The following is a 17,666-nucleotide window of genomic DNA, read 5'->3' as shown; positions in this document are numbered from 1 at the left end:
AATCATCACATTGTGTCACATTTAATTCTTTAGTTCCTATATGCAGTCTATATGGAAAACGATCCTTTAGCTACTTTTTCCACAATACTGGCCAAGCCAGTAGGTCTGGCTTTAACGTGCCAAACAGTGTTTGCGAATGCAACACATGCTAACAGCGTTTTCAAGCCTACGTTTCCATGTGCTGGACATATTACAGTCAGGCGTACTGGCTCTGCTTGTTTCTCTGTATGGTCGTGCCCCCCTTCTGTAATTTACAGTACTACATACGCTACAGTCGAGGGCTATTTTATCCATTGTGTTAAAGTACTTTTTTAAGTGTGGCTAAAATGGAAGGCAACAGAGGTCTTAAGAATAACCAAGATAGTACCTTAGTAACAACGAAACAGTGAAAAAGGAGAGTTCTATCTACTGTTGTAGGACACTTGTGACTGGCTTATCAAGGGGGAAATCGGTGTGCTGTAATTATCTTGCAGGAAAGCAATGTGTGAAGGATGAGAGTCTGATGCCCACTGCTCAGTTATTCCATAAATTTGGACTTAACCAAGAAAATAAATGATTTTATGTTTTTGATCAAGGTGGTTTGGGATTTCCAGTGTTGTGCGTTATTTACTTGCTCTTGGTGGAATTCCTCTGGTTATAGCACGTTTTACATCGTTCTCTGTAGGTGGATGGCAGTATGTGGACCAAACTGTAGTGGTATCCATGGTGAGGCATCCAGGAGAGAGCAGATTCGGGCAGATATCTCAGGGCTTCGGGCTTATGCAGTCTTTCTATTTGTTGGTTCTGTTACACGAGTTTCAATCGCTGAATTTGCCTTCGCATTACGAATATTATGACTGGAACCGCCAGACCCAGACTCCTGCCAGGCTTTAATTCACAGTTTTTTATGGACAGAGAACACTCACAGGGTGTGCTCTCAGCTGAGGATCCTTCTAATAAGTTACAAGAGCTGCTATGCTCTGAAAATGCTGTCAGTCGCTCGCCTTCCCCTTTGTGAGATCATGCAGGGGCGGGATTCTGTCTGAGTGTTTCTCCTCTGATACACCACTCAGGAAGTGAATGGCGAGTTAGGTGTCAGCTTGACCTTGACTGCCCTCTTATTGTCCGTCATCAGTATGGTACCGGAATATTGTGGCCTAACTATTGTCCAACAAAACTACTGTGTTCCAACTATCGGTTACTAAAATATCACCCCATTGTAGTCCATATCAGAAAAGCCACAGCCAGTGGACCATTCGTTTTATAAACGATAATTAAGCCAGATGATGTATTTGTCAGATAATATTTTTCGTATTCCTGTTCTGACATACAACCTTGTTGTCAAAGCAGGTGTGATTTGTCTTGTGTACTAAAACAATGGTTAATTCTATGAGTTAATTTTTGTTTGCTTTTCTATCTGACTTTTCCGGGTGAGCACATTCTACCACAAATCTGACAGTTGTGTTTGGTTTGCAACTTCATTCCACAGATAATTGCAGCTAATTTGCGTTCCACTAAATACAATTTGACAAACTAACTGATTAGATAAAGGTAAAAAAGCCCAAAAGTACTAGGCTTTATGGTTGCCTTGTTATTTGACAGCGTTATTTGGAACAAGCATTGGTAAAGTCAATAGGTCTTGCATATGCAAGACCTATTGGCTTTGCCAATGTGTTTTAGTCAGATTCTTTACCAGCGTGGCTGCTGTTCAGCATGGCAAAAAATTAGTGGCATAGAGGAGAGTGGTGTGGAGTGTTGTAGAGTGGAATGGCGAAGAGTAGAGGGTTGTAGAGTGGCAGAGGGTGTCATGTATTGGAGTGGCATTATGTGGAGCCGAGTAAAGTGGCATATACTGGAGTGGCATTAAGTAGAGTGGACCGATGTGGAGTGCATTGGCATAGAGTGTTGCAGAATATAGTGGTGTAGAGTGCAGTGGCATAGAGTGCAGAGTAGAGTCGTTAGGCATGCAGTGCAGTGGCGTAGAGTGGAGTAGAATTATGTAGCGATGCAGAGTAGAGTGCAGTGACATAGAGTGTAGTTAAGTAGAGTGCACTGGCGTAGAGTGCAGTGATTAAGAGTAGAGTGACGTGGAGTGGCGCAGATTGGAATAGAGTGCAATGGCGTAGAGTAGATTGTTTCAGAGTAGAGTAAAGTGGATTAGAGTGGAGTAGTGCAAGGTAGAGTGCAGTTGCATAGAGTTTCATAGAGTGTAATAGCATAGAGCAAAGTGTTGTAGAGTGCAGTGGCATAGAGTGCAATGATGCAGAGTAGATTAGAGTGGCATATACTGGATTGGCATTGGGTGCAGGGGCATACAGTTTAGTGTTAAAGTGTACTGGCCTAGAGTGCAGTGTTGTAGAGTGGCGAAGAGTACAGTGGCATAGAGTGGAGTTGTACAGAATAGATTGGTGTGTCCTAAACTGAAATGGTGTACTGTGCAGTTGCGAAGAGTGCAGTGGTGTAGAGTGGCAAAGAGCGCATTGGCATAGAGTAGAAAAGGTCACAGAGAGGTGTAATGTGAAGTGTGGTAGAGTGCAGTGGCGTAGATTGGAGTGGTGCAAATTGCAGTGGTGTGGAGTGGTGTAGATTGCAATGATATGGAGTGGTGCGGAGTAGAGTGGAGTATTCATGGTGTGGTAGCACAAAGCCATTACAGACAACACATTTCCAATTGAAATTACCATGACATTTGCACAGACATACAATTTTAGAACACTTCAGAAATAACAAACAATGTGCTTCATTTGGGTGTTCATAATTCTGATATTTTCAGAAATACTCACAAAGTTAATTTAAATGTTGTTGTGTGCTAGAAAAAAAACTCTTTCCTACCCACAGAATCCAGCAAAGTTGTCACATAAATCCTATCACTTTTAAGTCAGAGAAAGAAAAGTAAACAAGCGCCCTTGGAAGACAGCACTTGACGTTTGACCTCAGACTTTGAATGCACAGCAAATGTGATGAGATGAGAATAAGATTTAACTACCTGTTAACAGAAAGCGAGTTTGTGGAGGAATACAGAAAAAAAGTTTGGCAATTGAAGGGACGAACTGAACCTGGAGAGCCTAAAGCAAATAAAGCCAGCAAATAGAGAGCCAGAAAATGTGAGGTACAAACCACAAAGCCAATGGTAATCAACAAGCGGAATGCATTACTAGGTTAACTTTCTGAAAGTCTTCCAGATGTCTTTAACAAACTAGACACCTGTGCTGTTTGGGAGGCTGCAACCTACAAACGCATTTTAAGCTTTCAGTAGACTCACTATATAGGAAACTGAAATGGGGCCCAGAAACCTGCAGGAAGTTTCTGTGGTTTGTCTTGTAGAAAATACATTTTTTCCACTTGACGACGGTCTATTAAACTGCGGAGACTGTACATTTTGCTCTCTGGCAGTCAGAAGGCTCAGGAAAGTCCCTTTTTAGAAAGATTCTGGTCTCATTTGGCGGTTCCTTCATCAGGGTTGTCAAATAGTGGAAAAATAAATCTTTAGAATTTTTAGCCAGAGGGCTTCTAACACTGAAGCTGTTGCGCATGTTCACTGTGGCACCACTGTTCCGGATATGGTCATGTAACCTGTTCAAGTTTCACTGCGGTTTCTCATCCAGTTGTGTGCAGTTCAGGCTGTTCATCAGACACATTGTCAACGAGTTTCTCTTACACTCCAGATAATATCTCTGCTTGAAGCATTTCTGTTTTTTTTGCTGAGAAAGAAGCACTAATAACATTGCTGCACCCTCCTTGCAGATACGGTTTATGGCTGGCAACAATTTACTGCCTATTTTTCAAAACACTGGGAAAATGATATTTCAGAAGAGGAAAACTTGCCTGGGGTTTAAGTCTGAAAATATTTAAAACTAGTATGAAGGTGTACAGTTTGAAACGCTCCGCATTTTAAAACCACGCTAGAAAGTTATACAGTGTTTGAAATTGTTTAAAAATTGCACACATTTGAAACTCAGGATAACGGTACAGCTGTGTACATAATAAGCTGTGTGCATGGACAATTAAAAATTGTGCTTATTTGATGTGTTTTTTTTATTTGTAAAGTAACCCAATATGCTACTTATCAGGTGGACTGCATGTGCATATCCAGGCCCTCACATGGACCTCTATTTTACTTTTTTAACCTGATGGTTTGCATCGATTAAAAACTTACACCTACAGTGCACAACAAGGGAGTAGCCAGAAAGTGTAAATATCCCCACTTTAACCAGGGCTCTAATCACACTGAGTGAGAGAAACAGTTGAGTTCGACTCTTTCTAGAATAGTTTTCTATATACTTACATGTAATCACCTGTTCATTCGTCCTGCCATCCTTCCACGATATCATTTCACATTTCCATCTTTTCATATATCATTTCATTACTCTAACCATCCACTGAAATTTCATCTATCTCTTCGCACATTCATCATTTCTTTCACCCATCCATCCATCCACCTTTTCGCCTTTCCATATTTTCATGCCTCCATCCAGCGACTATTCCACTCTCGTATAGGTCTATCCGCTCTTCTACCCATTCATCCTTTCACACATCTCTCCATCCTTCCATTCACCTATTCAACCCCCCATCAATTCTTTCCACCTCCCTTAGATATTTTCAGAAAAACGTATCCTTTGCACCTTTCATCCATCCGTCTTTGCCCATACCTTTTCTTTTCACTCACCCTTTCTTCCTTTCACTTTACCTTCCTCCTTCCCATCCTCACTTTCACATTTCCTTCCTTCCTCATTTCTATCCTTTCACTCTTTCTTCTTTCTTCCCCTTTCCAGTTTTTAACTACTACAATTCTTTCTTTTATCACATATTTTCTAAATTTCCTTTTTCCCTCACTCACTATTTACTGCTTTCTATGCCATATTTTTTCTTCGTTTGCATCATTACTTTCTCTCTCTCCTTTACTGAACTTGGCTGACGTAATACCACGTGACACCCACCATCTCGCCATGCCCTGCGAGCATTTTTTTTAGCTTTTGTTTGCAGCCCTTCAGAGGCCAAGGTTAAACTAATCAACTTTCAGTGGTTTCCCCCACTTAAGCTGCTAACGCGGAGGTTCACAAAGCCACTGGTGCACAATACCAATACTTGCATTGGGCTTTGGGCCACCAGATTCTTTATCATTGGTTGGCTTTCTTGTCAATTCTTGCTTCTTATTTAGTGTCTTTCCTTTTTGTGTTTGATCTTCTCCTAGAACATATCTTCCTTACCATCCTTTCGATTGGATGACTTAAATCCTTCCACTACTTATTCTCAGGGATCTACTTTTTTCTGTTTACTTGCAGCATTCCATGGGAGTGCATGTGTTTTCTTGCTCTCCCCTCCTCTCTCCTGTGGGCTGCTTCTCCTGCCCTCCAGGCTCTCTTCTTGTAGTGGCCCTGCTCGGCTTTTTTATTACTATTAATTCCCCCCCCCCCCATGGTTCGTTTGTGGCATTCTCGTCCCACCCTAATCACTGTCTTGAGGAGCAGCATTCTCTTCTTTTCCCTTCCCCACATCTCCTCTGAGTCCCTTTTTTCGATTATTATTATTTGTTTTACTGGCCCAGCTGTTGCAATTTGCTACCCTTCAGCTCCTTTCCCTACATGTGGTTTAGCAAAATGGCTGGTGTGTCATGATATATGCATGCACATGCATGGGTGACGCAGGATTGTCCAAACATGCTGGTGTGTCATAGTGTCATGATGCGTACAAGCACATGCATGCTGGTGATTCCGCATGTACACATTGTGCACTGGTGAGTTTGTTTTGTTTTTTTCTGTTGTCTAACCATGCTTTTTCTATTTGCCAATGCTTAAAAGCTTCAAATTTGAGGCCTACAGGCAAAGCCACTGGATTAATGTGATTCTGCAGCTGCAGCTTTTTGCGCATACTTAAGGATTTGCCACATATTCCACATAATTCATCATTTGCTGCATAATCTTCAGATTTTAACAAAAAAATGTTTGTAGCTCAAAGCGATCAAAAGTTACTAGAAACGGAGCAATATAAGTTCACTGGTGTTGGGAGACCCTTCACAAAGGTTAAATTGTCACCTTTCAGTTGCTTATTTATGTATTTGGTTGTTAAACTGATTCTGAGGAGAGAAATCTTTGCTAATACAGTATTACCATATATAAAAAATTACTAAATGATGAAGTAATATTATCAAAAATGTGCTGCGTTATGCCGCAGAACTTGCCATTTCCAGCTGCATAATTCAGTCAACCTTTTGCATAATTTGATGCTCCCCTGCCGCATAATTCCATTGGCTCTTCCTATAGGTTTTATCAGTTCTTGTTAAAGTAGATTGTTGATCACCGTTGCCCTCTGCAAATATGTACACTTCGGTGATGGCTATAAGTAATGCTGTGGGTTATCAGTAATGTGCATATTCCAGCGCAGCGCCTGTTCACTTCATGCTCCCAGGCATATTCATGTGCCTTTTTGCTGTTGCAGAGCTCAGAATTAATGAGTGAAATCAATGAAGAAAATGTGCCATGCGGGTACAGCTGATGACCTTTCATACCAGTGGGGCATGACTACCGTGGCCAAACTGTATTGAGCCACTAAGCTTTAATTACAGGATCTGGTGGTCAGCGACATACTTCCCTCTTGGAAAATGGTGGAAAAAGTGAGGCCACATTGTGTATTTTATACCAAAAAGTTTCAATGAAAAATACGAAATAGCCGCTTTTTTGCCAGTTCAAATAACTGAAAAGCATTCACACTCCTGTCTAGTTTTTCTGACTCTATAAACTACTGGTGACCCAGTCTTTGGACGGTGTGGTGGCTCTGGCGATGTCATTAACCATCTTGTAGCTAGTTTATATATAAACGTCAGGATTATACGTGCTATAAAAATAGACTTTTTCATCTATATTAGTGTAGATTTTGCAGTGGTTAGGTCTGGCATCAAGAGAGATACTTCTGTACTGCCTATAGAAACAAATTGAAACCTGACATCTCAAGGTATACAACCTGCAAAACTGGTCTAACTAAATTGTTAGATGTTTTCAAATCATGCAAGTTAGTGGGAGTAACTTTCACTGTCAAAGAGAAATAGTTTCTCGTTTTCTGTCTGCTTGGACAAAAACACATATCAAGAACTTGTCGACATTTAAGGGACTGTGTACGTATTTCATAGACCTTTCTCTGCACTAAATTAATCTTTTTTAAACTTGTTTTTGGTGGATTCCCCCTGTAGGTTTATTCTACTGCTTTTCACATAGGTTTCTTTCCCCTTCTTGCACAGAGCTGACCGCGAGAGATTTATGAAAGTATATATTGTGTGAGTGTCTTACCAATAAACAGAGAATTTGAAGAAACAGCAAATGTGCTAGCTGTATCTAAGAGGTGAATGGCCGGGGTGTAAAAGAGCCCCATCACTCTGTTATTAGATAGGGTGCACAGTTTATTAGACTTGTGTATTAGCCATTATTAGAACATTGGAATATTGAGAAACCCATTGAAGATAACGGGGTGGCTAGTAATAGGCAGTGTGCTCTAACATTGCTTTAATTTAGAACATGCTATGCTCAGTGGGTGGAATGTTTTAGTAGAATGATATCCTTTATGCCTAGGGCTCTACAAGTTGTAAAAGTCCCTCTCCCTCGTTATAGGCCCTCACCCGCAGCTTGGATCCATACCTGGGGTTAAAGTCCTTTAATAAGCAACATAGCCCTCAGCAGATGGCTAAAATGCTACAGCAAGGCATTAAAAACCTACTCCTTGCCATAAAGATAACAGCAGGTCTTGCATTCTCCCCAGCTAGCATATGTTTACTTCAAAACACATGGCTTGAAAGTAAGGTCAAGGTAAGTAACAGATTGCAAACTCTGTAGAATAACCTTCTCCCCATCAAAGTGTTATTCTCAGGACTGCCAATGGTTGTACATCACCCTTCTTCAGATGGGTGAGCCATCAGTTAATGCCCCCATATCAGCCTTTCAAAGATGTTCCAAAAAATGTCAATTTATTTCGTTTACATCAGATTGTAGTCTATTAGTAACTGAATATGAGCTGTAACGCAAGGAGGGGGGGGGGGGGGGGTTAGCCTGTCACAGCACAGCTAAAGCTTCTCTGAAATAATAATTATGTAGGTCAGAATAGAAAGTCACATGAACTGTTTTGTTCATTCCCACTTATAGAAGTTTACATCAACCCCCACATATATATATTGTTTTTGCAGAAGAGACGCATTTGTCACAGCCAGACCACAGAAATAGTTTTGTGAGTATATACCAGGTGTTGGACTGTGCGTTTTGGAATTGCAGAAGTATACAAAATGCTCAAGTTTATAGTAGGCCTGGGCGAAATTTCCATTACGCTGCATAGTCTAACATCATTTTGGAAATTTTGTATTTCCCGTGATATAGACAATTCTTGAAATTACACATCACACCAAAGGTGTAATTACAGCAAAACATTATCGCTGGAGTATAGGAACAGCACAAACAACCAGAACGTGAGTGACTGTTGTTCACAACATTTGTGTTTTTTGTTCTATTTTGTTTGCAGGATATGAGTCCCGAATCAAGTACAAATTTCACTCTAAAATATAGCACCAAATGCTAGGTTTACATTTGGTATGAATTCGAGTAATTACGCAAAATCAAATTTGGAATTTTCGCACTACCCTACTTTATCGTCTGTGCTTACCTAGAGATGCACCCATCCCATTCTCGACCACCAAAGCACAGGATGCCAGCATGAGCGCAGCATCCCTCATTTGTTTGTGCATGTGGTGCAATTCCTTGCATGCACATTCTGCATACATTTACAATTCCTCAAGACTGCCCATACATCTTTTTGGGGCACTGATGACCCCACTGTTCTCTTATGCACCACTGTGAACCTGTGTTCCTGGTCAACATTAGAATAACTTTTGGAAATGTACTTTTACAGAGTTTGCTTTTATAGTAATATCCACAAAACTGATGTAATTGTCAGGATGGTTCTTAACGTCACGTCCTGCGGATTCTAGCTTTCTCTGGTGAGAAACAGTGGGAGAACAGAATCCTGCTGAACCATTCGGCCACAGGGAAGAAAATTCAACAGTAAGCAGTGGATGGGTGTGTACCCTAAACTTGCCTAATAATGAGACAGTTGCAAACCAAACAAGCATTTGCGATGCAACGGGTCTCGCGTTTGCTCACATTAGAGCTATTAGCGTTGTAAACTCCTAACTGGACTTTTCTTGCCACATAACTAATAATGAAAAGTAAAACAGTTTTACATATTCAAGCCGATGGTCACCATGAGTGTGAAGGAAACACAGAAAAGGAAACAGAAGTTTGCTTGCAGTGAAACTTATCGGCAAAATTGCAATTATCCATGTAACCAGCAAAAGTGCAATTATCCATGTAACAGGGATGATGTCATGCAAAGTGCTTGACTTCTGCCCAGTGAGATTGCGCTGCGCAGGAAATGAAAAGATAAAGTAGTCCAGAAACCAGCTGAAAACACGGTGCCTCGTATGTTTTCAGTAGTTTACCGGTGTGCTCGAAGAGGGCTAAGCACCGGAAAATGCATGACGTATGCATGCCTTTCACAAATGGAATCATTCGATTTTTAAAAGGCAAGCCCATGAACTAATTAAAGTGGTGGGCATGACATGGGCATTGTTAGAAGCCCACATAGAGATTAAAACATGGTCCAGAGCACTTGCGTGTGCTCAATCCTAAAAATCACCATTGTGAATCAGCAGATTTTGTCTGTGAAGTGGGGGGGGCCCAGGATGCTCAAGAATTTTCAGATTGACTTAAGTCTTGTACATTCCTCTGGAAACTTTAGGAAATATAGATAGGTGATATAGAGGAGACCTAAGAAAACTAGGCATGCGGTTTTCAAAGTGTTTTGGAATGACTTTTCTCACCCTTACTCAGGAGTTACAGCTGCCAGAGGAAGGCCACTTGGATGCTCATAAGTGTATGCGTAGAGGTTGACGCATAAACCCTTCATGTAAATATAAAGAATTCACTTGATAAACGTGGATTTATCAGTTTTAACATACTACAGATGATGTGTAGAAGAGTCGGACAGAAAGATAATGGAAGAAATGTGGATCATGTTAGACCATTATTCATATTTTTAGGTGGAGCATAATATTTTGCAGTTGGATGCATATACTAACTAGATTTGTTACTCACTTATAAAAGGTCGACATGCAGGGCCTATAGTAATAATGGTAGTCATCAGAAAAAATAACATGGTGGAGAGGAATGGAGCATTTCTTGAGTGGAAGGTAGCAAATGTGGCTCAGCACAAGAGTGTGTGAAAGTTTTCATTGTGAGTGGGAATTTCTGAAAATAAAGTTTCTTTTACAGATAGTGTCATGTTAGGTCGAGCCTAGTAGACAGCACATGTAATGCCTGCCCCAAGACATATTGTGGCTTAACAAGAACATAGAGGGGCTTGAAGCCCACCCATTGCATACTATTAGTTTACTGAAATTTTTGCTCTCATTTGTCTGCTTATTAGTGTCCCAGCTTGTCAATCTTGTGTATGTCCCTCTGATGGAGGATTGCCTCTTTACAGTCTCTTTGATTAGTTGCTTTCTCTGCTTACACTGCTTGCTTTTCAAGAGCTACTTTTTTGTTCGCATTAAGCACTCCATGAGAGTGCATGTGTACATCTTTCCCCCTGCACTCCATGTTGCTTTGTCACTGCTTCAACCCACCCTTGCCCTTGTCTGCATGCTTCTTTCCCTTGCTTCCCCCATCGTGCCATCTGTGTTGCTTCCCGCAACCCAAATGTGGCCTCTATGACACCCCATCTTTCCATGGGTTGTTTCCACGTTCGTCCCAAATCTCCTGTGTGACTTTCATGTTCCCTCCCAACTTTCCCTTATGTTGCTTCCTTCTTCTAACCAGCCTCCCCTTGTTGGTACCACTCTTCATGCCTTCCTCCTTTAAAATTATTTTATGCTTTTGCATTCATACCAATCCAACTTGTATCAGTAGCAACAACAAAGCAAAAAAAGTGCCTATGCCATTCTGTAGGAATGTGCATGCATGCTGCATGTGCTTACAAAATAAGGCAGACGGTCATGTTAAAGGCTTTTAGTTTAAAAAAATAAATAAACTTTAGCCATTCTGCACAACATATTGGATGCTGTGAAGCTTGGTGAAAAAGCCCTAACAAAACCAATAGATCATGAAGAGAAAACCTATTGGCTTTGCCAATGTTTGTTTTTTTGTTGTTTTGTTAGAGTTTAACTCTGTGTAAGGTCTGGCCTCTGGACAGTTTATGCTCTTTCACATGCCTCATATAATCAAACAAATCCATCAATTAAGATGCATACAACTATACATAAAAAGACAGGCTTTCGGTTAACCCGCTTCGTCATTTGGTCTGTTCAGCTGTTATTTCCTTTTTCTTCTGCCCACCAAAGCCTACAAAGTGGGGTAATAGTGCTTCCTATATCAGCCTTTGGCCTTCTTGCACTGTGAGTTAAGTTGTTTATTCAGATCTCTGATCACATGTCTACATCCACCTTTAAAAAATGTACATCAGTGCAAGATTTGGAATCCCAATACTTGAATTTGGCAATTTTTCTTCTTTCCATTCTTTATCCTTTTTATATAATTTTAGTCAGCCTGAAGTATTTAGATCATATTTTCAGGTTATCAAAATTCAAAGCCAAAAGCATCTTTTCTTTGTGTCGAAAAGAATCATATTTTCCTGTGGCGCATTAAAACAGGGTTTATATATGTTTTCTATGTACGCCTGCGGGCTAGAAGGCGCAATTAGTGTTCTAATTATCTTATAGGCAATGGTTAATTTTTTTTATTAGATTTTTTTTATTTCAAGCATATGGCCACCATGCTACGACTGCATGTTTTATTTATTTCTTTTTCCTCTTTTTATTTTTGTGGCATATTCTTACAACAAAAAAAATCAGCTGCCGTGCCAGCTTGTCAAGAAGTGACTGATTGGCTGAGAAAATGCTTGTTTGGTCAAGTGTTGAATTATTAAAATACAATTTTTTTTTTGCAACCGTCTCTATCCCAGTTATTCCTACTGGGAGAACAAATGCTGTGGGAATACTGAAGTATAAAAACAGTGCAAGCAAAGTGGTAGCACAGTATTTGCATCAAAAACGTCTCAAGTGGTAGCATATAACATTTAGTATATGTGGCTACCAAAGTTAGGGTTTTGGCTGATTGAGATTAGCAGCCGCCTGGTCCCTTTTTTCGCCATGCAAAAACTGAAAGTTAACAAAAGGGGCCCAGTTAACAATGGCAGGCTGCCAAAAACACAATGCTACAGTCGAAGCAGGTTTCCTGGGATTCACAGAGAATCCATGACGTTCTGGTGGAATTACATGACAATCACATATTTCTGGGAATACTCTAACCTAAATGTATGTACTCATGTGTAAACGATTCAGATGGGCATGTGTTTTTTATGTATGATTTTATATGGTCAAATATTTTCCCTTCATCTACACCACTATTAAATGTGAAAGCTCAATTTTCCTTTCTCTAGCTGGAAAAACACTTACCTTTGCCTGTCACATGAGAAGTGCACTTCTCAAGATAAGCAGCTGCCTGCAAGCTGTTTATGAAGACCCCCAGCTTACGAGGTTGTGGCTATGTGTTGCATTTTGCATCCACTGTCCCACAAAACCTATTTCCCCAAATTTCTATTTTCAGTATTGGAAATTGCCCTTAAGGCGCTGTGAAATCCCCCAGACTGTCAGAAGAGTTAATGTTTCACCTTTGTAGCTGTAATTCCTAATCATTACCTCTCACAGATCTTGATTTTCTGAATCAGGATGTGAAATGTACTATCCTATATTGCTTTTCTTTTGCACGTATAAGTTCCACTTCTATGCACAGACAAGAACGTCTGAAATGGGCCGGTGTTCTTATAATGTGTAAGCATTCAAGGGTCTGATTGCCCACAAACTTCAACCTTCCCATGCCCTATTGATAAAATGTGCACTTGTTACACCAATTCTTTCTCTTCCTTCACTGAACTTTTCTGTCATTCACTATACATCATACCACTCCTCCTCATTCTCATGTGACCGATGTGAGCTGTAGCTTTGTAGGTCTGTTGGCACACAACTTTTGATTTTACTAAAGTCATTTTCTTACATAAAGGGGGTTTCAGCCAGCCCCTTAAGCCATTCGTTTGTTGTGTCATTCACATTTGTCTTCCACCGCTGTACAGCATATAATATAGTCTGCCCACTCAGTCATTGGCTAACTTCACTGTCAACGATGGAGGTTTGCTTTTTCACAAGGAGCACATCCAAATACAAAGGAGTCCATTAAGTGCCAGGGACTTCTATGCCAATCTATGCTTTTTGAGACTAAAAATATGTTTGCTTTTAGTATTTAAAAAAAAAAAAATTGAGTGATGAGTTCCCCACAGCTTCACCATTAGGAATGTTTTACAAAAACATGCCCAACCAAAGCAATCATTGACAGATCCAAAATGATGATAGCCAACAGTAGACCTATTATCTTTACCAGTATTTCCTAGTTGAGGAGTGGCCCTTTGGAAGTCATCTGTGAGGATCTGGCCAAAGACAAATACATTTTTAACGAAGGCAGTGTTGCAGCTGAGCCCTTCTTTTTAGGTCTCGGCTCTAGACAGCGTGCATGCACCCCAAGTAGTCTGCGGACATGTCAAACCTACTGGGCAAAAAACAAACTTTATGGTATGAGTTAACATCTTTTGTTCATGCCAAGCGTGACTTAAGGCCTGAACAAATTACTTACTCAGTCGCCACTGAAACTGCCCTCATGACCTCCATACCTGCCTTCAGTGGCTGAGGAACCATCCAGCAGACTGTTCACGTGCCTCCAAGCATTCGATTGTCTCCAGCATGTAATCAGGACTTCGTTCACTTACCGCCTTTAACGTGTAAGTGCAATCACTAACAGGACATGGGACTTCCGTGAGTTCCCGAGAAAGGATGTAGGTAGTTTTGGTCAGACTGACTACTAGGTAAATCCCATGAATGTTAGATCACCTACCTGCATGAATGGGTTTCAGGCCGGTCCATACTAGTTGAGGGCCACTTCTCTGCAAATGTTCACACTCCTCTGTATTAACATTTCAACATGTAAAAGCATATCTAAAGCGGTGCTGTGCAAGACATTGTGCCATAGCGCTTTCCTCTCAGTTACCATGTAAACAGATGCAGGTTCCTCAGAGGCACGTGCACAGCAGTTCTTCTTGAGGGATGTCCCGCCAGCCTTTTTGAAACATCTTGTTGAGCCGCTCGAAGAACATGAGCCCGCTCCTAAGATGGTGTATGGGTTTCAGATAAAAATATGTCCCTTTTCTACGCACAAGCAGGCATGTCATGTATCATTCATTTGCACTCTGTGCTTAATAGCTCTAAGTTTCACCAGGACTCAAATGTGAACCATGATTTTTGCCTTGAAATATGAACTCTTCAAACAAAACTCAAGGTTTGATAGATAGTGGAGGTGTGATTAATAATTATTTTTGTATTTTATTGTATGAAAATATTAAAATATCCATTACAATATAAACGTAAAAGAAAAGATATGTTATAACTTCCATCACTGTGTATAAATTCATCGGTTTTCACTACATCACGTGTTCTTAAGGCAGCGTTATAGAGATCTAAAAATGTGGTTAATTTCTTTAATGAAGTGAGTCTTTATCAGAAAAACAGTAAATAATAGCTTCCCCAATAGTTCTACAGTTAGTGGTGATAAAAAAAAAGCCTTCAGAAATGTTCTCCTTAGATCAGGTAAAGCCTGACATAAACAAACATTATGTTTTATAGGTTCTTCTGTATAAGAACGTAGTAGGCAGAACTTTGACGGCAAACAATTCAGGTTTCAAAAATCTTCAAATTAATTTAGAGGAATAAGCTCAAGTCTAAACTCTTGAATACTTTAGTTTACAGCCATTCTCAAAATTATAAATTAAGTAATCTTGTTGTATGCTGGTGTACTAGTCTGTGGTATAATGTGCATGTCTAGAGTTCATTGAAGTAGGCAGGTCAGCAGCTCTTGCTTTCTTCCTCATGATGCACTTTATTAGTCTCTTGCGCTTGATGCGAGACAGATTTAAAAGGGCTGTTAATGGTGGCAAGTTATTGTCATCATTATTCCGTTAGTCTCAGGGAGATTCAGACCCGAACGTTTATCGTCTGTGGTTGTAGGCTCTTTCCATATCAAAAACCTCAGGAAATTTTTATCTGCCCCATACATTCACAGATGGAATATATTACGACAGCAAAGTGTCTAAATGTTAGTGATATCAAAGATATTTCTAATCTTATTTTGCTTTGTGGAATGAAAGAAAACATTTAACAAAACATCTGATTTATTTTATGTATACTCATTCTATTTATTAATATTTGTTTCAAAGGAAATTATTGATCCATCTATTAAGTGTGGGTAGCCCCATGCAGGAATTGGGGAAAGAGCAAGTATTGTTTTTTAAACATATACATCAATGTGTCTCTGTGTGTTGTCCCTTCAGATAACTTATCTGAAATTGTTTTACCTTATTACAGATTGGTCCTGGGGAAGTGTTAAAATATCCTCGTTTGGAGCCCAGTAGACTGCATGCTGCCTGATCTGAATGCAAACATGGGTATGTGGCACATATATTACTGTCATTTCTTATAAAATATGGTTACTAGTATATGCACCTTTTGCACCAGGCCAAAGATGACTTTGCACTGTGCTTGTTGAATATGAAATTGGTATCAGTCAAATGGTTTTGCCTATTTGCTCGGTGACTTACTGTAATAGTTTCTTCAATTTTCTCCAGTAGTACAAAGCTAAGTGTGAAGCTGTTCAAATTTTGCTGCAGGACCACAGTATTTTCTTCTTAATTTTACTTTTTTGTTTTTTTTAGTATTTGATACAACACAGACTTTGCATACCCAAATGTTGGTTGGGAAGGTCTGGTTTAGAAGAAACCAGAAAACCAGGAAGTAATGTAAAATGCTGGTGGGGGCATATAATGAAGATACTACTGGCACAACAGTACGGGCAGAAGTCAAAAATTGTGGTAGTGATGCAGGTTTTTGGAAATCCTAATTACTACTACTTCCATGCCATGCCTAAACTTTTGAGAGTAAATGGCTTTCATAGCTACCATGACAAAAAAAGTAAAAGTCAAAGTTTGGCCGTGGTACCAGATGGTTTCCTCATCAAGGTTTTTCGATTCTGAGAACAGTGAATGGAAGAGAGCAGCAAGTAATATTAGCAAGAATAGCAACAAGTACTCTGAGAGCCTCGAAGGGAAAACTGAAAGGACCTATCCCTTATTAACAATAGTTCTCAGCCTCCAAATCTGGACATAAAGACTTTGCCAGAGTAAGATGTAATGAAGCCCATCACATCCTCTAGCATGCATCTGGAGTTTTGTTTGGCTTATTCTTGACTACAAAAAATAGTGAAGACACACCAAGACCGTAGACTAAAATTATTTTTGCACAATTATAGTATACAGTTATACATATCTCTATTGTATTACTCATATTGACACTTCCATGTACAAGGACATAAAGCAATTTGCCCATAATCACAGTCACACAGTAAAACTCAGCTTTTTGTGACTAGACCACATCTCCCAGTAACATTTTATTGCTTTTCATTAAGTGACAGAAAATAGTTTCCTTAGGCTTTTATCCAGATCAGATCCTCTTCATTTATTGTATGCAAAAAATGGTATAAATTTGATCTCTATTTCAGTAGCCCATTCATCAAATGTTTCCAGGCAGTCTACCCTTCTGACCTCTAGAAATCAATATATATTATCAGCTAAGATGGAACTGTAGTCACAGTCTTCTCTGTATGCCTCTGTCTTTCCAGTGCAGATAACTGCCACCCTACTTCTGCCTATGGGCTGGTCACTTTGTTTAACCACTTTAAGGTTGAGCATATTGCGCAGACAACAGAGAACTAGAGCGCTAACCTAGATAAGAGAATGCATCGCACCGTGCTGCATGGCAAAATCCTTTGCTTCCTATGCAGCAACTTCAATGTGTAGATGAGAACAGTTTTTCCTCTTTTCTGCTAACAATAGAAGACTAAAGGGAGCCCAGGAAAATATTTGTTTCAATGCATACCTTTGCCAAAGACAATAACTGTTTTTCACTCTTTAAAAGTATTTAAACCGTGGTGCCTGTTAGTGTTTTATAATAATTGCCACATTGTTTCGACAGGTGGATGGACAATTAAACACAGAAATGTCTTTTGTATGTAACAGCCAAACTTTATTACTGATTGCTTATATGTATACTGCAGCACACATACTCAATGTTCTACATGTTATGTCTGCATGGGACTACGAAATTACACAGGCAGATGTCATGGTACCTTTCTGTCCCAAGTGCGACCCATCTTCAGATTTATTACTCCTAGGAAAAATCAATTTACAGCCACTGCCTTTTCATGTAGAACCGAGGTAGGCACTAAGAGTGCCAAAGAAAAAAAATGAAATTCCTCTAAGTAGTATGCTCTTTCAGACGATCAATCCAGCCACCCTAACTGGGTGCAATTGAGTCGATTTACACATGTTTGTACCCACAAATAGTTTCCTGGTTCTTTCACAAAATCACTCATATTTCTACAGTACAGGTGTCAAGCACTCAATTTCCCTTCCAAAATGTTCCAGTTTTTGTTTTGGGATAGATGGATCATCTGAGAATACTGTTGTGGAAAGGTGATGTTGGGTATATCGATGTGTCATGACCA

General features: G+C 39.9%; 1 protein-coding gene across 3 annotated transcripts in view; it reads left to right on the top strand.

Moving 5' to 3' along the window:
• LOC138261743 (mitogen-activated protein kinase kinase kinase 3-like) overlaps positions 1 to 17,666 on the top strand; it is a 377,725-nt gene that overhangs the window by 158,039 nt on the left and 202,020 nt on the right. For all 3 annotated transcript variants that reach the window (XM_069211063.1, XM_069211062.1, XM_069211060.1), the window contains exon 2: positions 15,473 to 15,552. In XM_069211063.1, the coding sequence (XP_069067164.1) occupies positions 15,525 to 15,552 (28 nt within the window). In that variant the 5' untranslated portion in view covers positions 15,473 to 15,524. The remainder of the gene's footprint in view (positions 1 to 15,472; positions 15,553 to 17,666) is intronic.

The sequence above is a fragment of the Pleurodeles waltl genome, chromosome 10 (assembly GCF_031143425.1).
Source record: "Pleurodeles waltl isolate 20211129_DDA chromosome 10, aPleWal1.hap1.20221129, whole genome shotgun sequence".
NCBI lineage: Eukaryota > Metazoa > Chordata > Amphibia > Caudata > Salamandridae > Pleurodeles > Pleurodeles waltl.
Note: the sequence above shows the minus strand (reverse complement) of the source record. Positions and strands in the feature narration are given on the sequence as shown.